General features: G+C 57.9%; 1 protein-coding gene across 1 annotated transcript; it reads right to left on the bottom strand.

Annotated features, from left to right (window-relative positions):
- Positions 1 to 3192: 3192 nt before the first annotated feature.
- On the bottom strand, positions 3193 to 12552 carry SLC39A14 (solute carrier family 39 member 14). The gene is made up of 10 exons (XM_066567187.1): positions 12532 to 12552; positions 9655 to 9716; positions 9178 to 9447; positions 8871 to 9057; positions 6764 to 6933; positions 6142 to 6264; positions 5618 to 5803; positions 4824 to 5031; positions 3617 to 3801; positions 3193 to 3383 (listed from the first exon to the last, which is right to left on the bottom strand). The coding sequence occupies exons 3-10, from the start codon at positions 9430 to 9432 to the stop codon at positions 3237 to 3239; spliced, it is 1461 nt and encodes a 486-aa protein (XP_066423284.1). The 5' UTR covers positions 9433 to 9447; positions 9655 to 9716; positions 12532 to 12552; the 3' UTR covers positions 3193 to 3236.
- Between the last annotated feature and the right edge of the window lie 1685 nt (positions 12553 to 14237).

The following is a 14237-nucleotide window of genomic DNA, read 5'->3' as shown; positions in this document are numbered from 1 at the left end:
TTCAGCAGAAAAAAGGATTTTGCAGCAGAAAAGAGCCCACTCAAAGCCCCCCTGGAAGTGCTGATGAGCAGGAGCAAGTCCAATGCTCACTGTGACCTTCCTTGCTTAATAAAACATTATTTTTTGTTAATAAAACACCTCAGAATATCAAGATTTGGTTTCTTTAGCTGCAACAGGGTTTCTAAAAATTGAGTTTGCTGCTCAGAGCTGGCTGGCAGGGGGGGGAATGGTGTAGAAAAAGGCAAAAAAGAGGGAAGTATAAAAGCAAAGTTTGCTTTTTTTTCCCTAATGGAGGGTAGGAAAACAAGGACAAAAACACTGCCAGGAGCCTGGCTAGTGTGAGCTGGGGACAAATCCAGCATCCCACACCTCCCAGCCAAACCACCGTCTGGAAATATATTTCAGAAAAATAATTTAAAAAAAAATAAAATATATATATAAATAATTAAGGAAGGGTTTTTGGAGCCGCAAAGGCCGTGCCATGCGGGCAGGCTGGGGGTTGTCAGTGCCACCTTCTGTCAGCCGCGCCGCACTGCACAGCCAGGGAAATCCAGCTGGAAAAGCGGGATTGCATCACCCAGCCCGGCTCCAAGCCTTCCCCTTGGAAAAATCCTGAGCCAGCAGCGCTCCCACCCCTCCATTCCCCAGCAGCAGGGAGGATTTCACTGCCGAGCACGCCTGGGACCCTCCGTCATTACAGAATATATTTTATTTATGGAATTTTACAAATATCTGTACAATTCACGTGACATTTAAGTTAACGCTCTTTGTTTCTCTCCTACAACACCTGAGTTATAATTTGAAATACTGAGATGGAACTCGAGGGGAAGGAGACACGGATGCAAATCCACGAGGGGCTACATTTGGGTGGGTTCCCATCCCTTTCCCACTGGCAGGTGCCAGCCTGCCCAGGGGGAATATGAGCTCTCCCTCCTTGGTGGCAGGGCAGCCTCAATTCTCACCTCAATCCCAAATCCTGTGTTCCCTGCCCAGGGGGAACAGGAGCTCTCCCTCCTTGGTGGCAGGGCAGCCTCAATTCTCACCCCCTAATCCCAAATGTCCGGGCTGCAGATTCCTCAGAAAACAGAGATAAACTGGAAACAAGGAGACAGCAGAGTTGTGATTGCCACAGTGAATCCTGCCAGCTCTGAGGACACCAAGCCCTGCTCTCTGCCACCTCCCAGCTCCTGGGGACCTCCCAGGAACAGTCCAGAGGGGACAAACCCCCCATTGCCCCCTGTCCTCCCCCAGGGAGGCTTTTCCAGCCGGGATGCAGCTCCTGTGCCCTGCCAGCCACATGGTGTTTTCCAAATGCTTCCTTGAGAGAGAGCAGAGGGCACCTGTGCCAGTGAAAGGACTCAGATTTTCCACATCCAGTCAGTCAGCTGGGGCTGCAGCTCTCTCAAGCAAGGAAAAAGAGCTTCCAATGCCCCTTTGGTCCTGGAACCTGCAGCACAGGGAATGCCTGCCAGGTGATGAATGACTGCCCCAGCCAGCACAGGCCATGCTGCTCTGCTCCAGTGGGAAAAGTGACTTTTGGTGACAATCCACAAGGGACACCACATGGGACAAAGCAGAGCCTGTCTCTCCTTGAGGGAATCACCCGAGGACTGTGTGGCACCTTCAGGTCATCCCAAAAAGGCTCCCTCCAGAACTGATATTTAGGTTTTGGGGTGCAGGACAAAGCCAAGAGCCAGGGCTGCTGAGGGGACAAATGGCCAGACTAGAAAAGCCACTGAGAGTGCAGGTGATGATCCATGAGGATCCTGGCACTGCCAGAGGGCACGGGCTCGGTGACAGCTGTTGGGAGCTTAGGAGGAACATCACCCAGCTGGGAACTACAGGAATTCAGGGATTACAGAGATCCAGCCAGGGTACAACGCTGCCAGGGCCCTCTGTCTGAGATGGGCAGCAATAACACCTGGCACAGCCTCAGGTTTGCTTTCCTCAGAGGGCAAAGGGAAGGTGTGGGAGCCTCAGCTCCAGCACGGTGCCACCACCCTGTCACACCCCACACACCTGCACAGGTGGGCAGTGAAGGAAGACACTTCACAAACACTTCACAAACACCTGCACTTCTCCTCCATCCCAATCCAGCACCAAACCATGAGGGATTCCCCTGAACCCACACGGCCACAAGCTTACACCAAGTACAGGACGAGGGGGAAAAAGGGGTGTGAGGGATCCTCAAGCAACACAGGTGGGGTGGACAACCTTATCAATATGATAATAAGTAATTCACCTAGTGAATCTGGAACGCCAGCCCGGAGGCAGAGCTGGGAAGTGCCTGGAACACCCTTCTCTGGCTACTCCCTAAGGCTGGGAACACGCAACCTAAAGAGGTTCACAGTCTGAGTTTTGCTTTTAAAAACACCCCCCACCCCACCCTGAACCTTAGCACTGTTTAAAAACTGGTGGCTGTTCCTGGGTGTCACCGTGAGCTTGGACACAGCCTGAGGAGAAATCCCTGGGCTGGAGCCTGCGGCCGGCCAGGGCTCTGCTCTCATCCCCTTCTGAGCAGCCCTCACAGAGAAGGAGCTGGGCTTTCCCCTCCTTCCAGCAGCATGGACTGAAGGGAGGGTCAGGGCATCCTGGCAGGCTTCTCCCAGCAGCCCAAGTGTCACTCCAACCCAGTTTGGTGTGCTCTGCCCTGAGCACTGACACCCAAAATGTGCTTTAAAACCCCTGCCCTCTTCACCCCACTCTTGCCAGGGCATTGTCCGGGCTGAAACGGAGCAAAAGCAGTTGGATGATGGTGACATCCTCCTCATCCTCAGCACAGCTCTGAGGGCTGGCTGTGGGGAACGCTCTGAGAAGGGTCTGTCCCTGTCTGTCCCCATCACACAGCCCCAGAGGGGTCAGGACAGCCTCATGTGCCATGGGAACGCTCCAAGCACCACGAGAGGAGCAGCACGGCTGGAGCAGCTCCTGTCTCCCCATTCCATCCTTCCTGGGAGAGGCGAGGAGAGAAGGGATATGACACTGGACAAAGTCAGGTCAGTCCTATGGGAAGGGGAATTCCACTCTCCTCAGCCTTAAGCCAGAAAAAAAATCCATGGAATAGCTTTCAAAGCAATGTCTCTCCTGTAGTGTGACGTCAGTGCCCGCACAGGTACTGTTGTATGTTTGCAGCAGGAAAAGGAAAGGAAAAAAAAAAAAGAAAAAACCCTTCCCCCCCCCCCCCAAAAAAAAAACACCATGGAAAAATTGGATCAGGGCTGCAGCTCGGGCTGGTCCTACCCTATCTGGATCTGCCCTGCATACATGGTGAGCAGCACCATGATGGTGAAGCCCGTGAGCAGCCCCGCGTTCTGGATGGCGAAGGTGATCAGGGCGCTGCCGTTCTGCTCATCCTCCCGGCTCACCTCGTTCATCTCAGGGAACTGCAGGGGGAAACATTGGGATGGCAGGGCTCAGTGACAGCCCCATTGTTCCTCAGCAAACACCCACCAGCCTCCCATTCTGGGGATGTCAGCCAAAGCAGAGATATCTGCATGTGCCAAGGGGACAGAGCAAACCCCACCGTGCCTGCAGGCTGAGAGCAAGCAGAGCTTTTCCTAGGAAAAAATCCCAGGGCTCAGGGTTCCAGGCTCAGGATTTGGGGCTCAGGATTTACCATGTCAGCCAGTGCTATGTACAGGAACATCCCTCCAGCCAGAGCAAAGATCCAGTTGGCAGAGAAGTGGCTGCCGGCCACGATGCCGAAGGCCAGGCCCACGTAGCAGCAGCAGGCAGAGATGAAGTTGAAGAAAAGTGCCTGGCGAATGGTCATCCCAGCATTCAGCAGGATCACAAAGTCCCCTGAGGGAGAAGAAGATGGGAGGATGAGGAAGGAAGGAAGGGCTGTCAGCAGCACTGGGACAGCACCGACTTGAACTCACAGAAACCCGGAATATCCCGAGCTGGAAGGGACACAAAGGATCAGAGTCCAACCCCTGGAGTGCAGAGAACACCCCAAACATCACAGCATGTGCCAGCTCAAGTGTGGGCTCCCTGTGGCTGCTGGCACTGGGCACTGACCATCACACTGCCCCTAAATTCGGACATTCACACCCAAACCTGCCTCTCCTTCACTGACCATTCCACTACTCCTGAATTCAGACATTCACATCCAAACCCACCTCCCTCCTCATCTGCCCCTAAATTTGGACATTCACACCCAAACCCACCTCCCATTCACTGACCACAGCACTGTCCCTAAACCCACACACTCACACCCAAACCTGCCTCCCCTGCACTGACCACTCCAAATTCAGATATTCACACCCAAACCCCCTCCCCTGCACTGACCACTCCAAATTCAGATATTCACACCCAAACCCCCTCCCCTCCACTGACCACTCCAAATTCAGATATTCCCACCCAAACCTGCCTCCCCTCCACTGACCACTCCAAATTCAGATATTCCCACCCAAACCTGCCTCCCCTCCACTGACCTCTCCAAATTCAGATATTCCCACCCAAACCTGCCTCCCCTCCACTGACCTCTCCAAATTCAGATATTCCCACCCAAACCTGCTTCCCCTGCACTGACCACTCCAAATTCAGACATTCCCACCCAAACCCGCCTCCCCCCTCCCAAACCAACGAGGTGTTGAGGGGTTTTTTTTTGTCTTCAGATGCCTCCATCTAAATTTAAATCTCAGACATCATATTACCTCGTTATTTTTAGAGCGGCGATTACTCAGAGCAGTTTACAGCCCTCCCTCTCCCCCCTCTCAGCAGCATCACTGTTTATTCCACCCCAAATCTGCCTTTCTGGATGGACAAAGGACAGACTCCAGAGCCAGCAGGAGCAGGGGCAGCCCCAAGGAGACACATACCCAGCTCGTGTGGGAACTCCTCACACAGGATGGCCACGGAGGTGCTGATCCCTTGGAAGACAGACACGGTGAAGGAGGCTCCGATGGCCAGGCCGTCGATGAAGTTGTGGAGGCCGTCACTGAGCGTGATCATCCAGGCCAGAGTCCCAATGTCCGAGTACCTCACCTCCTTTAGCCAGTAGCACGCGCTCTGGGAGGCCTGCAGGTCCTGCCACAGCACCCCAAAATGGGGATCAGCACTCAAATGGGGTCACTGATCCCTCCTCCAGATGGGAAAACCACCCCACTAATCATGAAACCAGCACAGCGGAGCTGTTCGGTCCTGTCGCAGACATCTTTTATGAAAAATCCTTTCCTTAGGATTTTTCCTCCTGAGAAGCTCAGAGGCCTCAGGAACAAAATGGAAACAATGGTTATCTGCTGCTGTGGAATGCAACAGGTGCATCTGGGATTGGGCTCATGTGGTTGTTTCTAATTAATGGCCAATCACAGCCCAGCTGGCTCGGACAGAGAGTCTGAGCCACAAACCTTTGTTATCATTCTTTCCTATTCTATTCTTAGCTGGCCTTCTGATGAAATCCTTTCTTCTATTCTTTTAGTATAGTTTTAATGTAATATATATCATAAAATAATAAATCAGCCTTCTGAAACATGGAGTCAGATCCTCGTCTCCTCCCTCATCCTCGGACCCCTGATGGTCACAGGTCCCACCACACACAGAGAATTTGGGCTGCAGAACTGGTTTTAACTGACAGCTGGGATTTTGTCACAATGCCACAGGATGAGGCGCTCACCTGGACAGAAAGGGAGCCCACCACGGCCTTGTCATCCCCAGGGGGGGGCTTGCACTCCACGTCACTGGTGATGTGTGGGATCATGTGGTCCATGTCCCCGTTCTGCAGCTTCTCCGTGACCCCCTCCTCCCGGTCCTTCTTGGAGGGCAGAGCCTCCGGGCCGTAGTGGCTGTGCCCATGGTGGTGCTGTGGGATCAGGGGATTCAGGGCTGTCAGACATCCCCATATTCCTGCTCTTTCCTACCCTGCCATGCTGATATTCCGGCTCTTTCCTGTCCCACTACCCTGAAATTCCTGCTCTTTCCCACCCCACCATCCCATTATCCCTGCTCTTTCCCACCCCACTATCCCATTATCCCTGCTTTTTCCAACCCAGCCATCCCATTATCCCTGATGTTTCCCACCCCACTATCCCAATATCCCTGCTGTTTCCACCCCACCATCCTGAAATTCCTGCTGTTTCCCACCCTTCCATCCCAAAATTCCCGCTGTTTCCCACCTCACCATCCCCTGCTCCACCTCACCTGGTCCTTCTGCTTCAGGAGCATCTTCAAGATCTTCTCTGTGAAGAAGAAGAGGTAGAAGCCCCCGAACACCACAGCGGATTTGGAAACGCAATAATCTTCCTGAGGGTTGAATCCAAATGCCTGCAGGCAGGAGGGGACCCAGGAGAGGATGAGGAGCAGGCCCTGGCAGTGTCCTTCATCTGCCTTTGCCCCTGAGGTGACACTGGAGGGGTGACACAGCTCTGAGCTCTCTCTGAGGAGCAGCTGCTTTGGGACAAGCTCAGGAAACACCTTTGTGCACCTTTAATCTCCCTCACTCCCTCCTCCAAGCCGGCTGTGCCCCGAGGCATTGGATCCAGCACCCGCCCTGGGGCAGGGATGCCAAAACCGATTTGGGACCTACCTCCAGGGCTAGAAAAAGCCAGAAAAGGCAATAAAACAAACCAGGGATCTCCCTGGAGCCATTCCCTTCCAAACTCCAGCTCCGAGTGGCTTCCAGCCCTCCATACCTCGCTCTGGGCTCCCCTCCGGCGCCGCCTTCCCCTTCTCCAGCCAGCGAGCGCCCAGAGAGAGAGAAACAGCCCCAGAGAGAGAAAGAGAGAGAGAGAGAAAAGCACAGACCCGCCAGTCCTCTCCCTACCTCGGGAATGAGCTGGAAGAGGGCGTTGGAGTAGAGAGTTCCAATCGCCAGAGCTATGAAGTAGAGGAGCAGCCGCTTGTAAAATGTCTTCTTCATGAAGGGCACCACGCTGGCTCCCACCAGCGAGCACAGGGAGATGACGGAGACGCAGAGGAAACCGTAACCCCAGACTGGCAGAGCCAAACCCACCCCGGGAGACGGGAGACGGGAAGGGACGAGATCAACGTGGGGATGGGCAGGGGAGGAATCCACACCGACAGCACAGAGAGAGGAGGGAGGGAGGGAGAGAAGAGGACATTCATTAGTGATTGTTGTTCATCTGGCGCCACCTCCAAAGGGCGAACCCGGCGCTCCGCGGCTTTGGGAATCTCAGCTGAGTTTTGGCAGCCAGGCCATGGCCCAGCCAGCCTCCAGCTCTGCTCCATGGGCCGTTCCCAAGCCACAGAGCTCCTGGGTCCCCCCAGCACCTCGTACGCTTCAGCCCCATCCTGCAGCCAGTCCCAGCCGGGGTGCTCCGGGTGCTGGCAGAGCTGGAGGGTACCTCTGGCATTTCAATTCCTGGCAGATCAGGAATTAGAGGCGCTTGGTTTTTTATGTCCAGCAAATAAAAGTTGCAGTTCTGGAGCTGAAAAGCTCGGAAAAACATCCCACTGCCAGCACGGATGAGGCGTTCACTGCCTGGCAGCAAACAGGCAACACCAGGGGGAAAAACCCACTGGAATTTTAAGGTTGGATGTGCCAAATCCAGCTCATGCTCTGAGGAGGCACCTGGAGCACATTCCAAAGGTTTCCAATCCGGGTGGATTTATTCAGCTCCAGAACTGCGCAATTACAACACAATTAATTTGCGATATTTCTGTCGGTCCCATCAGAGCACCAGGATACCTCATGGAAGGCAGAACCCTTGTGGGAACATTGGGCTGGGAAATCAGGTAGGGGAGGAAAAAAAAGGCAATTAAAGGATTTTTAAAAGTTGGCTGATTCCAGAGGAAGCCAGGCTGCTCTCTGTGTTTTTATATGGATATTTGATCATATTTTCATGGATAGTTCACATTTTTTTCCCCTCTGGCTCATGCCAGTACTGCTGCCACAAATGTGGCTCAGCACATCCCTCCAAGGGATAAACTCCTGGACACCCAGAGCAGGAGCAAACAGCTTCTCCCAGCACATTCCCACTCCTCAGATGTGGCAGAGACGGAGGACACTGAGGGTTTCCTGGTGCTCAGAGGGGTGAGAAAAGCCCTGCACAGCCCCTTGAGCCAAGCCCTGAGCCTCGGGTGACGAGGGGTCGGATCGATTCGGCGGGGTGGAGGCAGAGAGGGCGCCCACGGAGCTGCCCCCGGAGACGGGAGAGAGGCAGGGACGTTCTACCGCACCTCTGGGATGAGCTGGAAGAGCGCGTTAGAGAGCAGCGTGCCGATGGAGAGCGCGATGAAAAACAGCAGCACCCGGCTGAAAAAGGCCTTCTGGGAGCACGGCACGATGAGGACTCCGAGCAGGGAGGCCACGTTAATCATGGACACACTGAGAAAACCAAAGCCCCACACTGCGGAACAAGAAGAAACGAGGGCCAGACATTACCGAGGCTCTCGGAGAGCCCGGACCCGGGCGGGTGGGAAAGGCTCCGGGGCAGCTCCCTGTGCTCCGGGTGCTCCAGCTGCGACAAAACCATCCTGGGTTTGCAGGGAAGGTGGGAATGAAGCCAGGGGGTTGCTTGGAAAAGGTTTTCCCCAGCCAGCCCCAGCGTGGGAGAAGCTGAGCTGTGCTCAGGGCCGCTGATCCAAGACCTTGGGCAGCGTTGGCACCGGGATGGGCGGGAGCTGGCTGAGCATCCACCGGCAGCTGGAGGCCAGCAGGTCCCTCCAGGTCACCCTCTCCCACCCAGGGAAACCCACAGCAGAGTCCCCTCCTCATCCAGCTATCCTGGAGGCACAGAGGTTATCCCAGCAAAACCACACCATGACACCATCCACAGCAAGGAAAACTCGGTCAGGATTGCCAGCTGCTGGAGGAGGGAACTCCCAGGAGTGGGAACTGGCTGTTCCTCATGTCCCCAAGCTCCAGAACCAGGCAGTGTCTGCAGCACCCCCCCCAGCACCCCAATTACCTTCAGCTGAGCTGGGCCTGCTCTCCTCTGTCTGCTCATTCTCCTCATTTTCCAGGTTTTCGGAGGCGCACGCCCTCGACTCCAGCTGCTGCAGGATGGTGGGGCAGAACTCCTTGAACTCGCTGTGCCCCACAGGGGAGCCCTCGCTCAGGTTGTGGATGGCAAAAAGCTCCACAGAGCTGAAGCACTGCGGGAGGGAAGGGACAGAAATGTGCCTTGAGATCCCCACAGCTCCGCAGGGAGATTTCAGGAATTTTCAGGGAAGTTTTGGGGGCCCACAGGGAGGTTTTGGGAGTCCCCTCCTTACACGGGAGAGGTTCAGGCGCTGCTGAGATGTTTGGGAGACATTGGCGTGTCCCACTCCCACATCCAGGCGGTTCAGCAGGGCCTTGAGCTCCTTCAGGCTCAAGGTCTGGCTCTCCCCATAGCGCTGGAGCAGATCCTGCAGGAAGGAGGCTGCCGAGACGCCGGGGCCGTCCCTGCCCGCCCGGACCTGCGGGCAGGGGAGGAGGCAGAGCAGCAGGAGCAGGCAGCAGCTCCGGGGGCCCACGCTGGGGATCATGGTGCCTCTGGGATGCTGGGAGAGAAACCACACTGCTGTTGGCTTTGGCATTCCCAGCGCTCCAACCACGGCTGCTCCACCCCACCGATGGATTTATCCTCAGGGAAAGGGGGAACATGATTTATCTTCAGGGGAAGGAGGTCTCAGCATTTTTCCACAATGTTTCCATGCAAAACCACCCCCTCCTCCTCCACCCTGAGCCACCCCAAGCCCCTCACTCACCGTGGGGGGCTGCCAGCACACGGCTCCTGGGGGCTCTCCAGCTCCACAGCACCTCGGGGACCCTGGGAAGAGCAGGATGGTCGGGAAGCAGGCAGGGCTGTGCCACAACCCAGCTGTGCCAGCCCCAAATCAGCTCTGGGGGGGGTGAGCAGTCACTCTCCAGCCCTGGCCACGCGTGGGTCCCCTCGGTGTCACCGAGGCTGGGACACAAACGCCTCAATGCCAGCGCTCGGAGGGACAAGGCAGCCCTGGGGACAGAGGTGGCCTGTTCATGAGGTTATAATTTAACCAGGATAATTACCATGAACCGAGTGAGCTTACCTGCTCTAACTGTAGGTGCCTTTATAGTGTTTGCCCAGAATCAATCCTTGCCCTCTCTGTCCTTTTCATATGTGCCGGGAATTGATAAAAGAGGGGTGGCACAGCCCCGGGGTGCAAAGGAAGGGGCGCAGGGAGAGGAGGGGACGCCAGGCACGACCTGCACGTCCACCCTGGGAGGCTCCCAGGAGCCTGGAGCTCAGGCTGCCTTCCTGGGAAAGCTTCCCTGAAAGGTGGACGGCAAATTTGGGATTGGCAAGGAGAAAATAAAAATCTGCTGCCTCCATCAATGCAGCAGCCATCCCAGTCCCAGTGTGAGGTTCCAGGTGCACCTCCTGATCCCCTGGAGCTGCTCCCGGTGCTCCTGACCCAGCCCTGGACACCCCACAGTGCCTGGCCTGTGCTGACAGCTTACAGGCTCCAGTCTCTTCTAAAAACCAGGACGTTTTTGAGGCCCGGCCAAGCAATTGTTCCAAAAATAACCTGGGGCCAGGATTTCCATGCCAAGGGGCTGCAGGGAACCCGCAGGACCCCGCTCCCCATGCAGGACCCCACTGCCCCTGAAGGCTCCCACATTCCCACAGGTTTTACCAGCTTACCACCACTTTGTGAGCTTTGTTCTCCGGCAGCTTTTAGCCTTCTCCTGCCGGGGCTTAGCTTGGATGCTTTGACTTAACCCCTCTCCTCCCAAAATGAGGGAGGAAGCCCATCCAGAGTGGTGCTGCTGCTGGGAACACCCTGCTGGGTGGGGAGACCCGAGGGATCTCTGCCTCTTCAGCATCTCCCAGCGAGCCCAGACCCTTCCTCTGCCTCCCTATCCCAACCCACCCTTCCAGGTGAGTCCTCCTGGGCTCCGTGGGACATCCAGGCTCCCACAGGTGCTGGCACACAGCCCAACGTTCCAAAGGTTTGTCCCGGCTGGCTGCACGTCCTGCTTGCTGCCCTTTCCAGCCGGGTGCTCCACAAATCCCCGGTGCCACCGGGAGCCCTCCTGCTCCCTGCACACCGATGGAGCACACGAGTGCCAAGGCACGCAGCTCTCCCCGCTGCCAAAACCCCTCCCGGGGGTTTCTCCCAAAGCTGGGCTGAGCCGGATACATCCAGGCTGGAAAACCGGACCTCAACTTTCCCCCCGCTACCAAAGGAAAGGCAGGAAGGGCAGAGCCGGGCACAGGCTGCACAGGCTCGCTCCGTTTTAGGGCAAAACGAGGTGGAGGAGCCGCCCCTACGGAAGGGAAGGGCCCAAAGAGGCACATCCCGGGGGGCTCCGACCTGCTGCAATCCCGGGGCAAGGCAGGAGGGTGCCGAGCACACCCAGCCCAGCATCCCGGGACAAACACCAAAGAACACCGAGCCTCGCCATCCCCACCGCCAGCTGCGACCCCCGCGGAGCCCCCCGACCTCCTGCCCGCTACCTTCAAGGGCGTTCTCGCTCCGGGATGCGCTCCGGGAGCCCGGAGCCAGCGCCTGACCTACTTTATCGGGCTGGGGCACGGACAGAGCGCTGCCACGCCAAGGGACGGCTGCCCGGGAGGGATGTGCCCGGGAGCGATGCCACGACAGCAGCACGCAGCTCCCGAGGCCGGGCAGACCCTGCCCATCTCGCCGGGCTGCATTTCCCGGAGCTCAGCGGTCCCGGCCGCAATCCGCACATCCCCGAAGGTGAGGCCGGGAATGGGAACCGCTGGCACAGCCGAGCATGACCCCGGCGACGTCAGCCCCGAAATCCCGCGCGGGGATTGCCGCAAACCGGGAGGGGACAGGGCCAGCGGGACCCCGAATTCCAGCCCCGGAGCCATCGCGCTCCTGTGGGGGCGGTCGGAGCCCGCGGGGCCTTCCGGAGCAATCGCGCTCCACGTGTCCTGCGGCAAGGAGGGCTCCAGGAGCCGGAGGTTTTCCGTGCCCTGCGGCTGTCCCGGGGCTGGCAGCGGACCCGTTCCTGGGTCACCGACACCCTGGAGCCTCCGGACGGAGTCCTGTCCTTTCCTTGCCCGTGATCCCAGCCCGGGGCGGGCAGAGGGGCAGCGGAACCGTGATATCCCCCGGGCATCGCACCCCACAGGGACCCCCCCAGTCCTGCCCAGTGCCCCCCGGGCCGGAGCAGCTGCTGCCGCCCGCTCCCTGCCCCATCCCACCCCTCTCCCCATCCCACCGCCGCTGCGTGGTCCCAGAGCTTGCACTGGTGGTGCCAGACCCCATAACTGGGGCCTGCACCCCAAAATTGAGTCCTGCACTCCATAACAGGGTCCTGCACCTCCGACTCCTCCTCCACCTGCACCCTCCTCTGCCCCAGACCCCACGGCCTGTCCCAAAACGAGCTCCCATGGCTGCCCCAAGGACAGGCCCCAAACCCTAAACAGCCGCTCCCTGCATCCTTCATCCCTCTCTGCATCCCCCATCCCCATCCGGGGCTCGGGGCCGGCCCCAGCCCGCTCCCCCCGCTCCGCTGCCTCCCTCTCCGCGGGGCCCGTCCCCGCAGCCGGTTTCCCATCGCACGGCAGGGCTGCCGTGCCTGTCCCGTGCCTGTCCCGTGCCTATCCCGGTCCATCCCGGTCCTACCTCCGCTACCGCTCCCGCCGCCGCCGCTCGGGGCCGCGCAGCGCGCACGCGCGGCCGCCGGCACGGGGAGCGCTCCCATTGGCTGCCGCCGCCCCCGGCCACGCCCCCTCCGCCTCAGGCCCCGCTCCCTCAGCGGCGCAGCGCCGGGACCCCCAAAAATCCCACCCGGGACCCCAAAAATCCTACCCAGGAACCCCCAAAAATCCCACTCGGGACCCCAAAAATCCCGCCCGGGACCCCAAAAATCCCACCTGGGAACCCCCAAAAACCCCACCCAGGAGCCCCTAAAAATCCCGCCCGGGACCCCAAAAATCTCACCCAGGACCCCCAAAAATCTCACCTGGGACTCCTAAAATCCCACCAGGGAACCCCAAAAATCTCATCCAGGACCCCAAAAATCCCACCCGGGACCCTCCAAAAATCTCACCTGGGACCCCAAAAACCTCATCCAGGACCCCAAAAATCCCACCCGGGGTCCCCCAAAAATCCCACCCAGGAACTCCCAAAAATCTCACCTGGGACCCCCTAAAAAAATCCTACCCAGAACCCCCAAAAACCTTACCCAGGATCCCCAAAATTTTCACTCAGAACCCCCTAAAAAAATCCCTCCAAGGACCCCAAAAATCCCACCCGGGAATCCCCAAAAACCTCACCCAAGAACTCCCAAAAATCTCACCCAGGACCCCAAAAATCCCACTCAGGAACTCCCAAAAATCTCACCCAGGACCCCCTAAAAAACCCTACCCAGAACCACTAAAAATCTCACCCAGGACCCCTGAAAAAAATCCCACTTGGGAACCCCAAAACCCTGTCTGGGACTCCTTAAAAAATCCCACCCGGGAGCCCCCCAAAACCCCATCTGGGACTCCCCAAAAATCTCACCCAGGGTCCCCTAAAAAACCCCACTCAGGAACCCCAAAATCCCATCCGGGACCCCCTAAAAAATCCCACCTGAGATCCCCAAGCTGCTCCAACACCCCTCTCTGTGGCACTGGGACCCCAAACACACTCCAGGAGCACCAAGACCCCCAAAAATCCCACCTGGGACCCCCCAGACTGCCCCAAAACATCCCCTGGGATCACCCCAAAACACCCGCGCTGGGGCACCGGCACCCCCAAACACACCCCAGGAGCATTGGGACCCCCCAAAAACCCATCTGGGACCCCTGGACACCCACCCTAAGGGCAACAAGACCCTGAGGGACCCGACAGATCCAACATCCCCCTGGGGGCACCTCAGACACCCTTTAGGGGCACAGGGCACCCCAAGGACCCTCCAAACACCCCTTGGGATCCCCCCTCAAGCCCTTCCCGAGGGGTCCCAGCACCAAAGATCCCCTGGGATGGGGCTGGGGGACCCCAAGGACCCCCTGGGAAAGCCCAGGGGGGACAAATCCAGGCAGGCAGAGCCATCCTGGCTCCTCTCCCTGTGCCGAGGAGCTGGCAGGGACAAGGAAAAGGCAGAGCTGGGATAGAAAGTGCTGCTGGATGGGGTCAGGCAGAGCTGGGGGACCCCCAAAACCCCAGCCCAGCATCCCCAGGGCCAAGATTTGTTCCTAAATCCCACCCCAGGCTGGGCTACGCTGCCAAAGTCCGTGGGGATCGGCAAATAAAACAGGGGTAAATGATTAACCCGGGGGCACAAGGTGACAGCCCCGGTGGCACCGCTGCTGTGACTCCCCCCGAGTGTCCCTGCTCCATCCTGG

This window comes from Molothrus aeneus, chromosome 29, assembly GCF_037042795.1.
Source record: "Molothrus aeneus isolate 106 chromosome 29, BPBGC_Maene_1.0, whole genome shotgun sequence".
NCBI lineage: Eukaryota > Metazoa > Chordata > Aves > Passeriformes > Icteridae > Molothrus > Molothrus aeneus.
Note: the sequence above shows the minus strand (reverse complement) of the source record. Positions and strands in the feature narration are given on the sequence as shown.

Excerpts from the sequence above, each read along its gene's own strand:
- SLC39A14 (XM_066567187.1), bottom strand. The coding sequence starts at position 9,432 with ATGATCCCCAGCGTGGGCCCCCGGAGCTGCTGCCTGCTCCTGCTGCTC. Across the intron at positions 9,058-9,177 it reads AGCGCCTGAACCTCTCCCGT|TGCTTCAGCTCTGTGGAGCT; the intron begins GTAAGGAGGGGA and ends TCCCTCCCGCAG. Across the intron at positions 5,032-5,617 it reads TGGGCTCCCTTTCTGTCCAG|GACCTGCAGGCCTCCCAGAG; the intron begins GTGAGCGCCTCA and ends GTGCTGTGGCAG.